The following is a 21,878-nucleotide window of genomic DNA, read 5'->3' on the forward strand; positions in this document are numbered from 1 at the left end:
GTATGGTTATTACTGTATAGATAAGGATAAAATTATCTATACTGTAGAATCATTTATTTTCGTGGGGTTAACATTTTGTGGTTTCATATACTAGTCTGTTTCAAGGACATATATTTCGCTGAATTTTTATTTTCCCCTATCTATATCATACCAAATATATGTTTTCGTGGGGAATTAATTTCGTGGATTTTTGTTATCCATCAAATAAACGAAATTTAATGTCCCACGGAAATTAATGTCCCACGAAAATTAATGATTTTACAGTAGTAAGGATATTTTAATGGTAATTTTGAAAGCTTTGTTTCTATACCATCATAATCATGCTGTAATGGTGCATTCTTTCTATAGTAAGTGGACAATTGGTTACCATGGTTACACTATAGCAACTTGATAGTCACTTTATGTTAATTTGTTGTGCTGGCCACCGTACTTGACAGTATAACATGAACCTTTCTATAAATAATGTTTGTGGGATTTTATTTCTTCCTGCAGTTAAGTGGAAATGCTGATATTCATGATACATCACGTATTTGTAAAACATATTTTGAGTGTCATCATTTGAGCGTTAAACTGGGAAATACAGGTAAACAGTTTGAAAACACTGATCCAGAGTGTCGTCATACGCCAGTGACTTCACTCAAAAGAAAATCAAACGTGTATGTACCTTTGTAGGAGTAAACTGTAATCAATGAATCACCTACTGTGTTCACATAAATATAATGTGGCCACTTATATGTAAGTGTTGTTTTTACATGGACTGCCCAGTTGACCGGTGATAATCTGATTTTATTTTATTCAAGCTTGCATAACAGCGTTGGGTTATAAGTATTTTCAACACGTTGTGATAAGGTCCTTGAAAGTGGTTAACATTTTCAATAATTTCGCTGGTGTTGAGAATTCGCAGATATAATAAGTCAAAGCACGAATATATAGCGAAATTAAAACCCTCGCGAAATATTACCGCTATACAGTACATGGTCCTATAGATTAAACATTCCTGATCTAAATCCTGCCATATTGGGAGGTTCCCTCACTCAGGCACGAATATGATATTACGTCTACCGTACTGTGTTCCACACATTCACCTGTACACAAGTTATTCTGTAGCTCTGAAATAATTTATATCTCTGAATCAAGAAAAAAGATTCCAGTGAAACCTTGTAGATCCAGCGACCACTAATTTGGTTGTCCCAGCGACCACTAATTTGGTTGTCCCAGCGACCACTGATTTGGTTGTCACAGCGACCACTAATTTGGTTGTCACAGCGACCACTAATTTGGTTGTCCCAGTGACCACTGATTTGGTTGTCACCACTGATTTGGTTGTCACAGTGACCACTAATTTGGTTGTCACAGCGACCACCAATTTGGTTGTCCCAGCGACCACTGATTTGGTTGTCCCAGCGACCACTAATTTGGCTGTCCCAGCGACCACCAATTTGGTTGTCCCAGCGACCACCAATTTGGTTGTCCCAGCGACCACTAATTTGGTTGTCCCAGCGACCACTAATTTGGTTGTCCCAGCGACCACTAATTTGGTTGTCCCAGCGACCACTAATTTGGTTGTCCCAGCGACCACTAATTTGGTTGTCCCAGCGACCACTAATTTGGTTGTCCCAGCGACCACTAATTTGGTTGTCCCAGTGACCACTAATTTGGTTGTCATAGCGATCAACCAGCGTTTTAGAACACATCTTTTTCTGTACGAAATTGTCTCTGTATTATACAGCCGTGCCACAGTCATACCTTGGTAGTAATAAAGATGGCTGGTTATCATCACTCCACTGTGTGTTTTAGTTTGTGGTCATCAATTAACAGAGTTATTAAAGTTGTATTGTAAATATAGTTTCTGACCTATATATAAATGTATATGTAGTTTCTGACTTATATATAAATGTATATATAGTTTCTGACTTATATATAAATGTATATATGGTTTCTGACTTATATATAAATGTATATATAGTTTCTGACTTATATCTAATAGTATACATAGTTTCTGACTTATATATAAATGTATATATAGTTTCTGACTTATATATAAATGTATAAATAAAACAATACATGAAGACTATACTTTGCTAGCACTTTTGCCCATCTTGGGGCTCTTCAGGCGATTTGAATTTATTAAGCAAATTATAGCCATCAAGTTTGTTTTATTTACATTTTTACCCTCACATAGACATTTAAAACTATTTATCGCTATAAATGTATGTATAGATAACTAAGAAGTTACATTGTTGTTGTGGGGACCATAAATAGATTGTGATTATTTGAGTCATTGATAAACCTGAGTTTACATGAATAGCAATAAATGTTCACTGAAGTGATGGGTCAACAGTTAGAGATGTCAAGACTTCAGCAGGTTAGAACAGAACATTGAATTGTTATTCTAAGAATTGATAAAACTAAATTCAAAAGCAAAACAAATTAATGCTGACCCATCAGATACAGGATAGGTAATAGCCGATAGTAATTACCCTGACCTGTCATAGATACAGGATAGGTAATAGTCAATAGTAATTACCCTGACCTGTCATAGATACAGGATAGGTAATAGCCAATAGTAATTACCCTGACCTGTCATAGATACAGGATAGGTAATAGCCAATAGTAATTACCCTGACCTGTCATAGATACAGGATAGGTAATAGCCAATAGTAATTACCCTGACCTGTCATAAATACAGGTTAGATAATAGCCAGTAGTAATTACCCTGTCCTGTCATAGATACAGGATAGGTAATAGCCAATAGTAATTACCCTGACCTGTCATAGATACAGGATAGGTAATAGACGATAGTAATAACCCTGACCTGTCATAGATACATGATAGGTAATAGCTGATAGTAATTACCCTGACCTGTCATAGATACAGGATAGGTAATAGAAGATAGTAATTACCCTGACCTGTCATAGATACAGGATAGGTAATATACGATAGTAATAACCCTGACCTGTCATAGATACAGGATAGGTAATAGAAGATAGTAATTACCCTGACCTGTCATAGATACAGGATAGGTAATAGCCGATAGTAATTACCCTGACCTGTCATAGATACAGGATGTGTAATAGCGGATAGTAATTACCTTGACCTGTCATAGATACAGGATAGGTAATAGCCGATAGTAATTACCCTGACCTGTGGATACAGGATAGGTAATGGCCAATAGTAATTACCCTGACCAGTCATAGATACAGGATAGGTAATAGCCAGTAGAAATTACCTCGACCTGACATAGATACAGGATAGGTAATAGCCAATAGTAATTACCCAGACCTGTCATAGATACAGGATAGGTAATAGCCGATAGTAATTACCCTGACCTGTCAATGGTCTAGTTGTTTTATAAGTGCCATAGTCTGTCTTTAGGTCTCTCTGATGCTACAGATTTCACCTTGACCATGCCTAGTCACCCTCCTGATATATCCAGGAATATATCCTTGGCTACTGTTTTGTTTGGCTCTCGGTGATAAGATGCTGAAGTGTTGAAGCAGCACCAGTCATTCATTGTTTGCTATTTCTCATTTGATCAGGATCAGGATTCACATGTTTCCTGCTGTTTTGTGTTATTTGATAAACTATCCTCTATGTCAAAATTGTGATTCACATATCGGTGAAATCTCGAGACGTCAAAGTCTGGATAGACATTGCTACCGTGTAGATATAGCCTAATGTGCTTCATCTTAGAAATACCGCAATTTTACATGAATTTCACCAGGAAAGTGTTTTTTTAAACATTTCACTTCAACACTAATACCAATTAAATTTTATTCTATATAAAATTAACTTCAGAAGTAGATAATTTCATACCCGATATAACACTGAATTGGTATTAGTGTTCCATTGTATATGTTAAAAAGATAAAAATAGGCTATGATTTCCAAGTAAGTTACCATTTCTTATCTTTAACTAGAACAGGGTTTTCTTGTGTGGTAGTCTTTTAGAATCTGCGATTTGTCACACAAATATAATATAAAACAGAAGTGTGATTAAAATTACTGTTGAAAGAGAGAAAATTATATGTCGTATATTGTCCTGCAAAAGTGAATGATTACAAAGGTCAGATCCTGTGGTAGGATTTGAAAGTTTTAAATAGGTGAGACTAGAAAGGGTTTGGTGGATCGGTTTTGTAGTTTGCAGTTCAGTAAATTGAAACCTTCGTAAACTGTAACTTACATGCAAGATAGAAACAATGAAAAAAAAATTCACGGTAAAATGGTTGAAACATTATCTGTCATTATTTAATTGAAACATTTTCAATTTTTGTGTAGGATTGAAAATATTCATGTAAGAAACTGTCAACATTCCTCCATTACCATAAAAACCTGTGTATTTCAGGCATTTTTGTAAAATGCGCAAGTTTAATTTTAAGTGAAAACGATGTTTAGAAAAAGAATATTTGATTAAAAAATGAAAATAATAATTTAAAAAAAACTGCACCAAGTTTTCTATCCGAAAAGAAGAGCATTATTTTCGATGGATATAGAAAATGTTCTCACAGCCAAATGAAATTCAGGATTCATCATCATCCTCCAGCAATGATTCCTTTTACTGGTCAAAGTTTCTACTTCCTCACCGAGAATTAAATACACAAAATATAAATCATGTATATCCTGTTGAATTAATTTTTAACTGTAAGAATGTTAACTGTATATATGATTTGTTGTTCAAGTGTATGTCTAGAATTTTTTATGCATGTCATTTTCAGCTCACTTGACCCGTCGTTCGTCCGTCAACTTTTGCTTTTGAACGACTTCTTCTGAAGAACCGGAGGACCTAGGGTCATGATATTTGGCCAGTAGGTACCTGGGATGGAGTGCTTTAAACTTTCCTCATTAAAATGGCATTGACCTACTTTCCAGGTTACAGGGGTCAAATATGATAAAAATTTCAAACAACAATATCCTAAGAACCATTTGGACTAGTCATAATACTTTTGTATGTTATGTAGACAAGCAGTTCAATTTTTTTTTTCTTTATTACATGTAAGAGGTCAAAATTCAACTTTTAAGTGCTAGTCAGGGGTCAAAGGTCAACATGGGTTAAAAGCTTTAACAATCTTCTTCTCAAGTTCCATAAGGCCCAGGGTCATGCTATTTGGCCAGTAGGTTCCTGGGATGGAGTGCTATAAACTTCCTCATTAAAATGAACTTGACCTAGTTTCAAGGTCACAGGGGTCAAATATGTTAAAAACTTAGAACAACAATATCCTAAGAACCATTTGGACTAGTCATGATACTTTGGTATGTTATGTAGACCAGCTGTGTGTATCGCTTTCTTTATTACAGTAATGAGGTCAAATGTCAACTTTAAGTGGTAGCAAGAGTCAAAGTGGGTTAAAAGTTTTATAATTAAAATTTCAAACATCAGTATCTTAAGAACCTTTTAAGAGATCTATGTTAAAATGTCCTGTGTTCTAGTTACCAAATTTGGTCTTAAGTTACCTATTCTACATTATTCTGATGTACACAATCAAAATGCAGTCTGTTGGCATTTTAATCATTCACCCCTGAAATTTCATAATGAACTATTCCAGCCTTTGAATTGGATTAGTTCAAATGTGTGTTCAGGGATGAATGAGTGAAAACAAAGCCTAATCTTAACAACTTGTTTCAGATGATTATCATTAAAAAAAAGTCCTTAATGAAAATCTGCAATACTGGTAAGGAAAGTATTTAAAAAAAATATTTTGTATGGCATGAATAATGAAATCATTTGGCGGGCTAATAATCATTAAGCGGGCTATGTATGTTGACTATTACCAGTACAGGCACAATTGTATTTACTATTAAACAGGATGAAGTAATGAGCATACCTTCAGGCATTTTGTTTTCAGTATATTTTAACATCTAAAACCTGTGTAATATTCTACCGATATACTTCTGTAATGAATGTGTACAAGATGTTTATGATATTAAGCAGTTATTACTGTATATAAGACATGTATGTTGTATGTATATATACCACTGGTATGCTTCAGTAATAATGGTGTATAAGACATGTATGGTATACTGGCAAGCTTCAGTAATAATTGTATAAGACGTGTATGGTATACTGGTATGCTTCTGTCACCGTCTGTATTCACCAGAGTATTAAAGATATTAAAGTTGTTTTAATCTCCTTTTCTGTGTTTAAAGCTATTCAATTACATGTTACTCAAATGAAATCAGGTAAAATAGAGGCTTGGGCAACCATGAAATAGGGGATTGAGCAAGTGTGAAATAGAGGCTTTGACAAGTGTGAAAACAGGTTTTGGTAAGGGTGAAATAGAGGCTTGGGAAAGGGGGAAATAGAGGCTTGGGCAAGTGTGAAATAGAGGCTTTGGCAAGTGTGAAATAGAGGCTTGGGCAACCGTGAAATAGGGGATTGGGAAAGCGTGAAAAAGAGGCTTTGAAAAGTGTGAAATAGAAGCTTTGAAAAGTGTGAAATAGAGGCTTTGACAAGTGTGAAAACAGGTTTTGGTAAGGGTGAAATAGAGGCTTGGGAAAGGGTGAAATAGAGGCTTGGGCAAGTGTGAAATAGAGGCTTTGGCAAGTGTGAAATAGAGGCTTGGGCAACCGTGAAATAGGGGATTGGGAAAGTGTGAAATAGAGGCTTGGGCAAGTGTGAAATAGAGGTTTGAGTAAGGGTGAAATAGAGGCTTGGGCAAGTGTGAAATAGAGGCTTTGGCAAGTGTGAAATAGGGGATTGGGAAAGTGTGAAATAGAGGCTTTGGCAAGTGTGAAATAGAGGTTTGAGTAAGGGTGAAATAGAGGTTTGAGTAAGGCTGAAACAAAGGCTTAGGTAAGTGTGAAATAGGGCTTGCCCCAGCCTCTGTTGCACACTTGCTCAAGCCTCTGTTTCACTCTAAGAGGCTTTGGCAAGTGTGAAATAGAGGCTTTGAAAAGTGTGAAATAGAGGCTTTGAAAAGTGTGAAATAGAGGCTTTGAAAAGTGTGAAATAGAGGCTTTGACAAGTGTGAAAACAGGTTCGGGTAAGGGTGAAATAGAGGCTTGGGAAAGGGTGAAATAGAGGCTTGAGCAAGTGAAACCTTTGATATCTACAACAAATATTATCACAAAGCCAACTTTGTTCATTGTTTCAACAGCAAAACCAACATAACTATTAATATTCATTTTGGAAGACATTTTTGAAATTATTGACAAACAAATCTGACAACAGTGATTAGTTCCCAGTCTTTATTGAGATATAAATATTACAACACAGACTGACAAGGTCGCATATGGTCAGGTGGTACACCGACCAACAGACGGACATCACACTGACCAACGGACTGTGACATCACGTCTCTCACACACCTCCCGTTATATATATATTTATCTATAATTCCTCCTCTCTACCCACCCATCCTCTACGTAAGTTCCTCACCAATCGAGTTCCTCAAGTGACGACTTGTCGTAACTCAATTCTCCGCTGGATCTGGTGTTATTCTCCACAAGTCATGTACTAAAATATATAAAACGCTTCAAAACAGCGAGTTCACAATATCATGAGAACCATATACCAGTCCCAACTGTTCAAGCTGTGAAATGAGGTTGTCATTCTGCTCATCATCATCATCACTCGAGAGAGAAAGGGAAATAACTCTCAATTATACAGATGTAATTATATGTAGCTAATTCCCCAAAGTAAGTGAGCCCTCTGATCTTTCTACAGAGGTAAAATGACCTCCTGGCCCCATAACGGAAGTAATAACCCTCCCCAGAGATGAACGAACGTCCTCCCCCCCCCCCCCCCTCCCCTGAAACATATAAATACCCTCCCCAAAGATGTCAACCAATCCCTAGCTCTCCTAATGAACCCACTGACCTTAAAAAGAGACCCTGCCCCTCTGTCCCCTACAGAGATAACTCCCCAATTTTATATTTTTGTCCCCTATAATCTATTTCAGAGCCTTCACCATTGTCTCTAGGCATCCCTTCACTACGAAGGTAAGCGAGTCGGGAGCATATCTCAACATTGTCATGTACCTAGACCATAACAACGAGACAAAGATAGAGAAATCAGTTTGCATTATTTCAACTTGTGATATTTATACATGCAAGACTAATTCCATATCACGTTTAATGACTAAACGTCACAAAATACAATCAAGCTGCAGCACTTCTCTTTCCGTTGGAGTAGTGAACCAATCCAGTTCATCCAAGTCCTGCTTTAATTTAAACGTCAGGTCTACAGCGATCTAAGCTGGCAGAATGGTGTCCTTAAATAGAATCTGCCACCTAATTTTGGCAGCAGCAGCTGTTCAGGTATCGTCCGTTGTCTCGTGTTAACAGTCATCTGTTAGGGCACATTGTCTCACATAGGCAGCAGAAACAGATCACCTTTCTTTGTTTACAATACAACACATCCAAATTATGTCTGATGCATGGCATGTGTACCCATCTGCTAGCCTTCAACAATGCCCTCCCTATAGATGCGTGTACCAGTCTGCTAGGCTGCCAAAACGTCTCCAAAGATGAATGAATTAAAACATAATGGTCCATGATTCCTACACAAATTCATATTTGTCCACATAAAACAGGGTTTCTGATGAATATTTAATTGGCTGTTCACCGTCCAACATCAGGACCTCAGATATCTGAAACGTGAATAGATAACCTGAGATTAAAACACAGGCAAGTTCTCAAATGATCACGCGTCAGTCTGCATAGTTTCTGTATTTGTATTTTTTTCTCATGAAATACAATTCTTGAATTTGACACTGACCACGACAGAACAAGAAAACTTTAAAAGTTCATTTTATACTTTATAACTCTTAGAGAGAAATATCATATTTCTTGAATTTCCATTTCGCATTTTAATCTCTTTAGACATAGAATGGTCCTGTACTGTCGTACAATCACATGACTTAATTACCTGCAAATCACAGTATGATAATTTGGACACGAATGTAACTTCGACGGGAAAGAAATCGTCTGGATGGCCAGCTATACTGAACTCGAGACTGCCATTCTTATTGGATTTGTCTATAACAGGGAGGGACCACTGGAGCTGGTTTTTCCGACTCTCATAGTGATACTCGCCATCACAGTCGCCAACCACCGGGCCACCCACACCGGACCTGGAACACAACATTCAAATTTTACACAAACATCTGATATTGGGTTGGGGATATGAGGGTACTTATAGGAGAGGGATGGAGATATGAGCGTACTTATGGGAGAGGGATGGAGATATGGTAGTACTTATGGGAGAGGGATGGAGATATGTGGGTACGTATGGGAGAGGGATGGAGATATGGGGGGTACTTATAGGAGAGGGATGGAGCTATGGGGGTACTTATGGGAGAGGGATGGAGATATGGTAGTACTTATGGGAGAGGGATGGAGATATGGGAGTGCTTATGGGAGAGGGATGGAGATATGAGGATACTTATGGGAGAGGGATGGAGATATGAGGTTACTTATATGAGAGGGATGAAGATATGAGGGTTCTTATGGGAGAGGGATGGAGATATGAGAGTACTTATGGGAGAGGGATGGAGATATGAGAGTACTTATGGGAGAGGGATGGAGATATGGGAGTACTTATGGGAGAGGGATGGAGATATGGGGGCACTTATGGGAGAGGGATGGAGATATGGGAGTACTTATGGGAGAGGGATGGAGATATGAGGATACTTATGGGAGAGGGATGGAGATATGTGGGTACTTATGGGAGAGGGATAGGAGAGGGATGTAGATATGAGGGTACTTATGGGAGAGGGATATGAGGGTACTTATAGGAGAGGTATGGAGATATGAGGGTACTTATGGGAGAAGGATGGAGATATGAGGGTACTTATGGGGGAGGGATATGGGGGTACTTATTGGAGAGGGATGGAGATAGAGGGGTACTTATGGGAGAGGGATGGGGATATAAGGGTACTTATGGGAGAGGGATGGAGATAAGAGGGTACTTATAGGAGAGGGATGGAGATATGAGGGTACTCATGGGGGAGGGATGGAGATATGAGGGTACCTATGGAAGAGGGATGGAGATATGAGGGTACTTATTGGAGAGGGATGGAGATATGAGGGTACTTAGAGGAGAGGGATGGAGATATGAGGGTACTTGTTGGAGAGGGATGGAGATATGGGGGTTCTTATAGGAGAGGGATGGAGATATGGGGGTACTTAGGGGTGAGGGATGGAGATATGGGGGTACTTATGGAAAAGGGATGGAGATATGAGCGTACTTATAGGAGAGGGATGGAGAGATGGGGGTACTTATAGGAGAGGGATGGAGCTATGGGGGTACTTATGGGAGAGGGATGGAGATACGAGGGTACTTATGGAAGAGGGATGGAGACATGAGGGCACTTATGGGAGAGGGATGGAGATATGGTAGTACTTATGGGAGAGGGATGGAGATATGTGGGTACGTATGGGAGAGGGATGGAGATATGGGGGCACTTATGGGAGAGGGATGGAGATATGGGGGTCCTTATGGGAGAGGGATGGAGATATGGGAGTGCTTATGGGAGAGGGATGGAGATATGAGGATACTTATGGGAGAGGGATGGAGATATGGTAGTACTTATGGGAGAGGGATGGAGATATGTGGGTACTTATGGGAGAGGGATGGGGATATAAGGGTACTTATGGGAGAGGGATGGAGATACGAGGGTACTTATGGAAGAGGGATGGAGATATGGGGGTACTTAGGGGTGAGGGATGGAGATATGAGGGTACCTATGGAAGAGGGATGGAGATATGAGGGAACTTATAGGAGAGGGATGGAGATATGATGGTACTTATAGGAGAGGGATGGAGATATGGGGGTAATTATAGGAGAGGGATGGAGATATGGGGGTAATTATAGGAGAGGGATGGAGATATGGGGGTACTTATTGGAGAGGGATGGAGATATGAGGGTACTTAGAGGAGAGGGATGGAGATATGAGGGTACTTATAGGAGAGGTATGGAGATATGAGGGTACTTATGGGAGAAGGATGGAGATATGAGGGTACTTATGGGTGAGGGATGGGGATATGTGGGTACTTATGGGAGAGGGATGGGGATATAAGGGTACTTATGGGAGAGGGATGGAGATAAGAGGGTACTTATGGGTGAGGGATGGAGATATGAGGGTACTTATATGAGAGGGATGGAGATATGAGGGTACTTCTGGGAGAGGGATGGAGATATGGGGGTACTTATGGGAGAGGGATGGAGATAAGAGGGTACTTATGGGTGAGGGATGGAGATATGGGGGTACTTATGGAAAAGGGATGGAGATATGAGGGTACTTATATGAGAGGGATGGAGATATGAGGGTACTTAGAGGAGAGGGATGGAGATATGAGGGTACTCATGGGGGAGGGATGGAGATATGAGGGTACCTATGGAAGAGGGATGGAGATATGAGGGAACTTATAGGAGAGGGATGGAGATATAGGGGTACTTATGGGAGAGGGATGGAGATAGGGGGGTACTTATGGAAGAGGGATGGAGATATGAGGCTACTTATGGGAGAGGGATATGGGGGTACTTATTGGAGAGGGATGGAGATATGAGGGTACTCATGGGTGAGGGATGGAGATATGAGGGTACCTATGGAAGAGGGATGGAGATATGAGGGTACGTACTTATAGGAGAGGGATGGAGATATAGGGGTACTTATGGGAGAGGGATGGAGATAAGAGGGTACTTATAGGAGAGGGATGGAGATATAGGGGTACTTATGGGAGAGGGATGGGGATATAAGGGTACTTATGGGAGAGGGATGGAGATACGAGGGGAATTATGGAAGAGGGATGGAGATATGAGGGTACGTACTTATAGGAGAGGGATGGAGATATGAGGGTACTTATGGAAGAGGGATGGAGATATGAGGGTACTTATGGAAGAAGGATGGAGATATGAGGGTACTTATGGAAGAGGGATGGAGATATGAGGGTACTTATGGGAGAGGGATGGAGATATGAGGGTACTTATGGGAGAGGGATGGAGATATGAGGGTACTTATGGGAGAGGGATGGAGATATGAGGGTACTTATGGGAGAGGGATGGAGATATGGGGGTACTTATGGGTGAGGGATGGAGATATGAGGGTACCTATGGAAGAGGGATGGAGATATGAGGGTACCTATGGGAGAGGGATGGAGATATAAGGGTACTTATGAGAGAGGGATAGAGATAAGAGGGTACTTATGAGAGAGGGATAGAGATAAGAGGGTACTTATGGGGGGGGGATGGAGATATGGGGGAACTTATGGGTGAGGGATGGCGATATGAGGGCACCTATGGAAGAGGGATGGATATATGAGGGTACTTATGGGGGGGGGATGGAGATATGGGGGAACTTATGGGTGAGGGATGGCGATATGAGGGCACCTATGGAAGAGGGATGGAGGGTACTTATAGGAGAGGGAAGGAGATATATCGGGGTACTTATGGGGGAGGGATGGAGATATGAGGGTACTTATGGGAGAGGGAAGGAGATATATCGGGGTACTTATGGGTGAGGGAATGAGATATGAGGGTACCTATGGAAGAGGGATGGAGATATGAGGGTACTTATGGGAGAGGGATGGGGATATGAGGGTACTTATGGGGGCGGGATGGAGATATGAGGGTACTTATGGGAGAGGGATGGAGATATGTGGCTACTTATGGGAGAGGGAGGGGGATATGAGGGTACTTATGGGAAAGGGATGGAGATATGAGGGAACTTATGGGAGAGGGAAGGAGATATATCGGGGTACTTATGGGTGAGGGAATGAGATATGAGGGTTCCTATGGAAGAGGGATGGATATATGAGGGTACTTATGGGAGAGGGATGGAGATAAGAGGGTACTTATGAGAGAGGGATGGAGATATGAGGGTACTTATAGGAGAGGGAAGGAGATATATCGGGGTACTTATGGGTGAGGGAATGAGATATGAGGGTACCTATGGAAGAGGGATGGAGATATGAGGGTACTTATGGGTGAGGGATGGAGATATGAGGGTACTTATGAGAGAGATGGAGATATGGGGGTACTTATGAGAGAGATGGAGATATGGGGGGTACTTATGGGAGAGGGATTGAGATATGAGGGTACTTATGGGTGAGGGATGGGGATATTGGGGTACTTATGGGAAAGGAACGGATATATGAGGGTACTTACGGGAGAGGGATGGAGATATGAGGTTACTTACGGGAGAGGGATTGTGATGAGTACATCCTGAAGTTCCAATGATTGCTGTTCCAGTCCATACTCTATATTCACCTCGCAGCCCTCTGGGGTCTCATTTGGCCAACAGTTTACTGTTGAAAATAATAATATGTTTGTTATTTAACAGTAGGGTGATTTATATACATAAAACTGGAAACCTAATTAAACATTACTTCCTTCTCACAGCTTCCTGTATATCTAGGTCAGTGGATGTCTCTAGTCTATACAGACCTTTCTGGATACAGCAACAAAGTGTCACAATTCTGTTAATACAGAGTGGAACTCTTTGCTTGGCAAAATAATCAGCTTTCTGGAGTGGTATAAAAAAGGTTGTCCAATTTAAAAATATTCTGAATAATGAGTTTCCACTGCACAAAAAAAGAGAAAAAAACCCCAAAAAACAAAGGAGTAATTAATATGAAAACATTCCTGTCAGATGCTTATTATTTTATATCATACTTTAAAACTCTGGACACTTTTAATCTTTCAAATAATTCAAAAGTTAATGACATAAGGTCATCATAAACGGGAATGGACCTTTTTCTCTTTCAAAAATTACTGGTTTGGGGATTGAAATGATGGAAGTTATCTTGTTTAGGTTTTTAATCTACTGCTGTACATGTCTTGCCAATATTGCTTTTGAACATATGAGGTTCCCCTGAACAGGATCTACGGATACTGACTTGACAAGGGCATGTTGGCCTCATCCTGGGACTGGAACCTCCACTTCAGGACGCCCACATCTTGGCCGATAGGGAACGGCTTGTCGGGATTCTTTAGAACCACAGTTGATGTAGAGTTGAACAATTTCTTGTCTATGTTTGGATGAGTCTACAAAACACATACATTCGGTATCATTCAACTTTAATAATTCAAAGCAAAACATTTCTGATGGTCAAACATTTTCTCCTTTTAGTTTATTTTTATGAAAACAAATTTGTTTTAAACCGTAAATTTTGATGATTTTAATAAGTGAAATATTTTGATATTTTTTTGGTTGTTTTGATAGCTGTGTTTAACTATTCCTGATTAAAATGTTTGAAGTTATGGGACACTCTCCTTGTGAAAATCATATATACAGATCTGTCCTGTGAAAGCCTATCTTACCTACATCTGAATGCAGATCTGTCCTGTGAAAGCCTATCTTACCTACATCTGAATGCAGATCTGTCCTGTGAAAGCCTATCTTACCTATATCTGAATGCAGATCTGTCCTATGAAAGGCTATCTTACCTGCATCTGAATGCAGATCTGTCCTGTGAAAGCCTATCTTACCTACATCTGAATGCAGATCTGTCCTGTGAAAGCCTATCTTACCTGCATCTGAATGCCTCGCTTATCGTTGTTCACCATGTTGACCTTGATACGACCATAATCTGAGTCGTTCACCTTGACCTTGCACATTCCATGTATCTCCATGTTGTGTAGACCTCCATCACGGCCGGCTGACACAGAGATCTTTTCTTCTATTGCGATGTGTACACTAAACACAAATCCAACCAATATCAAATATTTAAAAAAAGGTGTTTTTTTTTGTTAATCTTATCAAACCAACCCGAAGTCATTGATAACATTTCAACAAAAATCCAACCAACATCGACTATTTGATAAAACCCCTTTCTTCAAATCAAATTTGATTTTTTTAGTATTTATTATAAAACAAAGTTTCACATCAGATGCAGTCTAATTCAACAGTCCTAGTCAGGTGATGTCACCATTGTCATCAGATGGTTTTGTTAACTCTTCATTAGGATGCTTTCACTCGTGACAGAATCGGACTCCATCGTATCACAGGAATACTTCTCTATGCAGCGATTTCTAATTCAACTAAGTCAGTCCTCATCCCACAGTTGATTTTCAATTCAAATGAATTTTGGAATCAAATAATTTCTTATTCTTGTTAATCAATTTAAAGTTGGACATGTTATTCAACTGAACTATTCCTCATCCCATGATCTGTAATTCAACTGTGTCAATCCCATTCAGTAATTCAACTGTGTCAACCCCATTCAGTAATTCAACTGTGTCAATTCCATGATCTGTAATTCAACTGTGTCAATCCCATGATCTGTAATTCAACTGTGTCAATACCATTCAGTAATTCAACTTTGTCAACCCCATTCAGTAATTCAACTGTGTCAATCCCATTCAGTAATTCAACTGTGTCAATCCCATGATCTGTAATTCAACTGTGTCGATACCATTCAGTAATTCAACTGTGTCAATCCCATTCAGTAATTCAACTGTGTCAATCCCATTCAGTAATTCCTGATTCAACAACAGAGTGATCAGCTGACATTACACTTACCCGTCCTGGTCAACTGCTGGTGTACTGGCCTTGGCCACTGTCGTAGACAAGGATGTTGTTGCCTTGGATACCTCTGTAAATACACAATGGAACCTTCATGACATACACCACCAGCCTTTGGTATATAATATATATAAATATGTTCTAGGAATTTATAAAATAGCATTTCTTACTTTGTACTACAATGTAGTATTTTTCACAGTCATCTTTTTGTCCTTGGGACTTTTAAAACAGTTTAGAATTCAAAACATATACAGACTAGTAATACTTAGCTTTATCATGCTTACATTATTTACTTTCATAATGTATTGAAATTTGAATTCACTCTTAAGTGTGAAACAGTGAAAAATAGATGCAGATGAAAATTTCTCATTTTTCCATTTCTTGGGGCTTTCTTTTGATAAACAATGTGTTTCAGCTAAATTTAACAGGGAAAGCCAAACAGATACATAACCACATGTTTTTGAAAAGTAGTGTGATACAGTGACTTTTTGTACTGTGATATGATACAGTGACTTTCTGAACTGTGATATGATACAGTGACTTTCTGTACTGTGATATGATACAGTGACTTTCTGTACTGTGATATTATACAATATTTCTGTACATTCTGATATACCTGTTTTATATTGTGACAGCCCTAACATAGAGACATGTAGAGTTGGATCAAGTAGAAGATCTGGATTATAGAGGTTTCTGGATATTACAGGTTAAAACCGGTCCTTCTGTACTTACTCTCTCCCTCCGACTCGAGCTGTCCAACAAATGTGTCGACATCCTTCTTCTTACTGCCCAGACGCAGGGCTTTTCCTCCACCACTCGGTCGACTGTAAAACAAAAACCTGATTACAGATGGGGCCAAAGTTTTCTACATATTTGTGTTAACCTTCTTTTTTCCAAACATGTACTATAACTTAACACAATTCCATAAAGGATGGTTCTTTGTTGACAAGTAATCATGTTAACTGTTCAGTTCTTCAATTTCGAAGGTCAAACCGTTTTGACTCTGCACGCGCAGTATTGATCATATACGTACCTGAACCAAAACTAATTATGAATCATGGTGTTTAAATTTTATTTCTTTGCTTATTTACTCATTCACCCCTGAAATTTCATAATGAACTATTCCAATATTTGAATTGGAAGAGTTCAAATGTGTCTTCAAGGATGAATGAATTAATGTGGGACCCCCTGCAGAATCAGGGGTTCTACGAAAAGAACATTGCAACAACTGAGATCTTTCTTGTTTCCTGTCTTTCCTTTCTAATTTCTTTCTTATCTACTTTTTTCTTCCCGACGGTGTCTCCCTAGGGACCCCTCCTGGCTGTTGGGAGGACATTAAACCCCAATAAACAAAACAACTAAGCGCTAAATATTGACTGTGCTAATTCAGTTTCTGTGTGTAGTTTTCTATTGCTTATTCTGTGGGTGTGCTAACTCATGTTAACCTGGTAAAATTTGATAAAATAAGCACATACACAGTATTAGATTTTGTGACTTTTTCTAAAATCTGATTTTTGTGGATCTGAATTTTAGCTCCAAACAGGTCTCTAGAAGAATCAATTGTAAATGAGTTTTTATCTCACGAATCTTCAGACACATTTTTCACAAGCAGTTTAAATTAAAGTCTTTGTAATTCATGAGAATAATTAGATTTCTTTATACAATACTGAGAACAAAACCCTGGAGTCATCGTACCTGGCGGAGGCTGTGTAAGAGGGCTTAGGTGTGTCAACAGGTGTGTCCATCACTGTACTTTGGGACGATGAAGAGTAGGAGGAATTTCCAAACCCCCCACCAAATGCGGAATTGCGACCTCCACCTTTCTGTGCATCGCGGCGCTGTACCTGAAGTTCCTTTGCTCGCTTTTTCATGAGATCCTTGGCTTCTCTTTCTTGTGTCTATAATGTGAAAAATACACTCACATATTCTTTGACTAAATAGAGTAATTGTTGTTTCCAATTTCAGCTCTCAGAAGTTTAAGTATTACTAGATTGGCATATTTTTTTTATTTTGCAAAATATTGTTAGAAAGGTTAAAATTTCAGTATCTCTAGAAATTCTAAGAAGCCACTCAAAAATGTATGAATCTAGGACTTGAAACTCCCATGTAGATTTATCACTATCACAGTCTAAAGAACTTGGAATCATGCAAATGAAAAAGAAGTTGTCTTTAAATTGTTGAAGATTTCTAAATGTCTGGAGAGCAAGCTTTTCTACTTTAGTGAAGTATGGATGACACTGTGCTAATTTTTTGGAAGCTCTGCCCTAACCTTATAAGGAATGAAACACTGTATTGGATGATTTGCCTACCTCTCTGACAGACTTTGCTACTGCTTCCTCATGTGAGTCCATCTCTGTGAAGGTGCGAATCTGTGCCAGGTTAACGTTTTCACGATACCCTAGAGCAACAACCTCGTCAAACGCAAAGATGAGCGGGAAGGCCTGATCTACAATGTCCGTCTCCTCCATGTTTCTGCAGTACTCTGGTATCTTTAAAAGAAAACAGGGCTTGTCACAGGATCACAACCTCTGACACCAGGTCACAGGATCACAACCTCTGACACCAGGTCACAGGATCACAACCTCTGACACCAGGTCACGGTGAAAGGAGCTCATGAACATTAACTCATTCACCCCTGAAGACACATTTGAGCCCTTCCAAATCAAAGCTTGGAATAGTGCATTATGAAATTTCTGGGGTCAATGAGTTAAAGATTATGAGCTACATTTCTGAGTGACATCTTAACCAATTATCTGGGAAAATAACTTGACAGATTTCCAAATTTAGGAAAAACGATTTATTTCCATCTATCTACAGGTTTCCTTTCCTGTTTTTTATTCAGTTTAACAGTTAACCATGCTGTGTTTACAATTTTGAAGTTTATTTGAGCAATACTGACGCTGAGGTTGATTTTCCGAAACTAATAAACACAACTGTATGATATATATTGCAATGGTGATACCAATGAATACATTATCATATCTTGAAAGATATGCATTAAATTTTGAGATAATCATATTAAAACATCATTAAATTGACATTAACTGTCCTCAAGTGCAATTTAATGAGAGAATAGCTGATAGAAAGAAGATACAATGTCTACCTAAAGAATTGCTTTAAATTTTGAGAAATCCATAATCCATTTACTTACCACCCGGGCAAAGAGCCGGAGAGTTTCCAGATCCTCGAGGATGTTACTGGCCTTGGTGGTGATCAGAACCACATAGAGTTTCTCAAGGGGCTGATACACATAGCGCACACTCTCCGTCTCCACAAAGGTGTGCTGCTTGCCTGTGTTCATGAGTTTAGGGAAGGCCGCCAACAAGCCTTCTATACGAGAGCGGGTCATCTCAACAAACTGTCGGGAGATGATCGCTGCAAAGAGAACCACGAAAACATTACACACATATATACTTCAGGAGGAATTTAGTAAGTTTCCTCAGTAAGGTTTATGTTCTAGAAACAGCCAAGGTCAAATTAAGACAACCTTTACCATCATTAAGTGATACTGTTAGTGTAGTGATACTGTCAGTGTAGTGATACTGTTAGTGTAGTGATACTGTAAGTGTAGTGATACTGTAATTATACTGATACTGTAAGTATATTGATACTGTAAGTGTAGTGATACTGTAATTATACTGATACTGTAAGTATAGCGATACTGTTAGTGTAGTGATACTGTAATTATAGTGATACTGTAAGTATAGTGATACTGTTAATATAGAGGTTCTCCTATAGTGAGTGAAGACAACCTTTACCTCATTAAGTGATACTGTAAGTGTAGTGATACTGTTAATATAGAGGTTCTCCTATAGCGAGTTGTTATCGTGTTCATCGTGTACAAAATGAGTTTAAAATTGTATAAAATACATGCACAATGTTTACAGAGTGTCTTATTACAAATGCATAATTACTACAAGAATGTTAACATTATGTCAAGACTTTATGTATGATTCCTGCTGTTTCCACCTGTGAAGGTAAAGACTTTTACAATGCATTATTTTTAAGCAAGATGTCACAAAGCATAGCGACATGGTTTTAAACCTGTTTTTATCAGTAACCCCCATGGGCGGTATAATAAAAGATTAATTGATCATATAGTAGCTACATTGAGTTTCTGTTTAAATATAATGAGCTTCTAAAAATCTTGTAAACATTTTTACATCTTTTTTTCCATTTCAGACAAATAAACTCAGCAGGAAAATCACACAAATTATGCTCTATTTTGTTCTGTATCTTTCATTCTATTTTTCTTCAGATGAATTTTCTTTTTAATAAGTTTTAAACTGGAGAAAATAACATTGACAATTTATATCTTTTATGAGTTTTTTTTTTGCACATTATTTTAATACAAATGTAAATTTATTCTATGTTTAAATATCAAAATTACCGAAAGAAAAGACTTTTAGCAATCGGACTCAAAAGATCATTGTGTGCAGCCAAGGGCCACCAGATCTTCAGCTTTGGTCAATGACAGTTACAGGCACGTTAGACTTGGGCTAGTTTGGTTAAGTTTTCGGGGAGCACATTTTAAGCAGGAATATAGACCAATGAGAAATATTTCACAGAAATTAAACGATATTCATACAGAACATTTGTAGGTAAGAAATGAAGTATCACATCTTTTTAGCACATGTTTTGCATGTTTTTCTTCACACAATAAACTTATGCTTTTTTTTTTTACATGTTGTAGCTTCCCAACATTGACTTACCTTTCCCCGTCTTGTTGCACACCGCTGCTGCCAGCAGCACCTATTTAACACAGAAACAGAAACATTTTCATCAGAAAAAGATGTTCTATTGCCAATTCAATCTTAAATTATCTGAAATAGTGGACTATCTCCTTTTGATTTTTTTTTTATGGGAGCAGAATATGCCATGACAAAATTAAAGCACAATCCGGAAAGCTATTTGGTTGGTTTTACATTTAAATTCCCGGGATGACAGAGGAGCTACATCCACTGCAGAGACTTGATTTTACCATTAAGCTGCAGCGTGATTCCTTTGATCTTCAAATTCATCCAAGACATCAGAGAAGTCCACAAGATGCCATGTAAAGGCCTTTGATTTGTTTTGAGATGATTTATAATGTGTTTAGTTGGGATGTGGCATATAGTACATCATTATGATGAAGTCAAGTGAGTGAGAAATGAATTTATTTACATGATATATATTGAACCTAGTCAGATCATAATAATAATAGTATAGTAAGAGGCGGACATTACATGCATATCACATTTTGCAAATTGGACATAAATATATATATATATTATCACAGATGTTATTTTTGTCATAGAACTAGTCATCAGTCAGTGTTAAAAACTGGATTGGATTCAGTTAATTTAGACCTTTACCTGGGATGATCCATAAAGCCACATTGTCCTGTTTAAATATCACAAAATTATAGCTGCTAAAATATAAATAAGTTTGAACAATCCAAGTTGACATTGACAAAAATCATGACAAACAGCTGTCAAGTCATTGATACGGTACAACAACAGCTTATTATGCTATATTTGCAAATAGCATATCAATCAAGTAATATATGAGGGATTGGTGCCCAAAATCGATCAATGATTTACATATTTTAGTACTCAAATTTTGTATTCATTCAATCTGAATTGTTGGTAAGCAGAGTTCGAATGATGACTAGTCAGAATTTTGGAGCCTGCGATAATAGTAGTCAAATTTAGCAGAAATAAGGGTGTTGTGGAACTGGACTAGTGATGCCAGTGAGCAGATAGTTCAGTTGGTTGGATCGTCGTTCTGGAGATTCCGGGTTTTAATCCCGGTCTGGCCAGGAATAAAACAGGTGTCAAAAGCCAACTGACCCCTACTACCAACTTGTCACATGTACTACACTGAACACAGCCTGATTTCATTGCATGTCTTGTTATTTCAACTAGAAACACCCCAACACATTCGCCCAAAGCACGAAGCATTCATAGTAGACCATCAGCAGTGGTGCGTCGTATTTAAATACATATAAGTTAAATCAAAGGCTTACGATCTGGTGTGTTCATCAAAAAGTTTGTGCCAATAGTGGGAAGAGGGGGGGTGTACACCGGTATGCACGACAGAAAATTCAACTACAACATGCCAAATACAGAAATTGCACGATATTCTAACAAAGTGTTATGGTTAAAGCTTTACCATGATTGTCACCAGTTGGTTTATCTGATGCCGAATTCGGCGTAAACGTGTTGCTGGACGTTGTTCTTCTATTGAGTACACGAATGTCAGTACGGTGTTTTCAGCCACGTCAATCTGGTTTCATATTAATCCGCAAATCCTTCTTATTTTTGTGACTGTTTGGACGACTTTTCGTTTATCTTTAAAGTTTTTAACGAAAATTAGTTATTTGAGGTGTAATGTTCAAGTATAGTATTGTAATTATTAGAACACATTAATTAAA

At 38.5% G+C, this 21,878-nt stretch overlaps 1 protein-coding gene across 1 annotated transcript; it reads right to left on the bottom strand.

Moving 5' to 3' along the window:
• Positions 1–7,169: 7,169 nt before the first annotated feature.
• LOC110464838 (coatomer subunit delta-like) lies at positions 7,170–21,758 on the bottom strand. The gene is made up of 12 exons (XM_021520286.1): positions 21,617–21,758; positions 20,176–20,215; positions 18,615–18,838; positions 17,773–17,952; positions 17,159–17,361; positions 16,196–16,287; positions 15,461–15,533; positions 14,470–14,635; positions 13,836–13,983; positions 13,136–13,244; positions 8,866–9,070; positions 7,170–8,587 (listed from the first exon to the last, which is right to left on the bottom strand). The coding sequence occupies exons 1-12, from the start codon at positions 21,617–21,619 to the stop codon at positions 8,498–8,500; spliced, it is 1,533 nt and encodes a 510-aa protein (XP_021375961.1). The 5' UTR covers positions 21,620–21,758; the 3' UTR covers positions 7,170–8,497.
• Positions 21,759–21,878: the final 120 nt, after the last annotated feature.

The sequence above is a fragment of the Mizuhopecten yessoensis genome, unplaced genomic scaffold, assembly GCF_002113885.1.
Source record: "Mizuhopecten yessoensis strain PY_sf001 unplaced genomic scaffold, ASM211388v2 scaffold11037, whole genome shotgun sequence".
Classification (NCBI taxonomy): domain Eukaryota; kingdom Metazoa; phylum Mollusca; class Bivalvia; order Pectinida; family Pectinidae; genus Mizuhopecten; species Mizuhopecten yessoensis.

Coding starts and splice junctions, on each gene's coding strand:
- LOC110464838 (XM_021520286.1), bottom strand. Junction 15,534..16,195: donor GCTCGAGTCGGAGGGAGAGA/GTAAGTACAGAA, acceptor GTGTATTTACAG/AGGTATCCAAGGCAACAACA. Junction 9,071..13,135: donor CTCATCACAATCCCTCTCCC/GTAAGTAACCTC, acceptor GTTGTGTTCCAG/GTCCGGTGTGGGTGGCCCGG.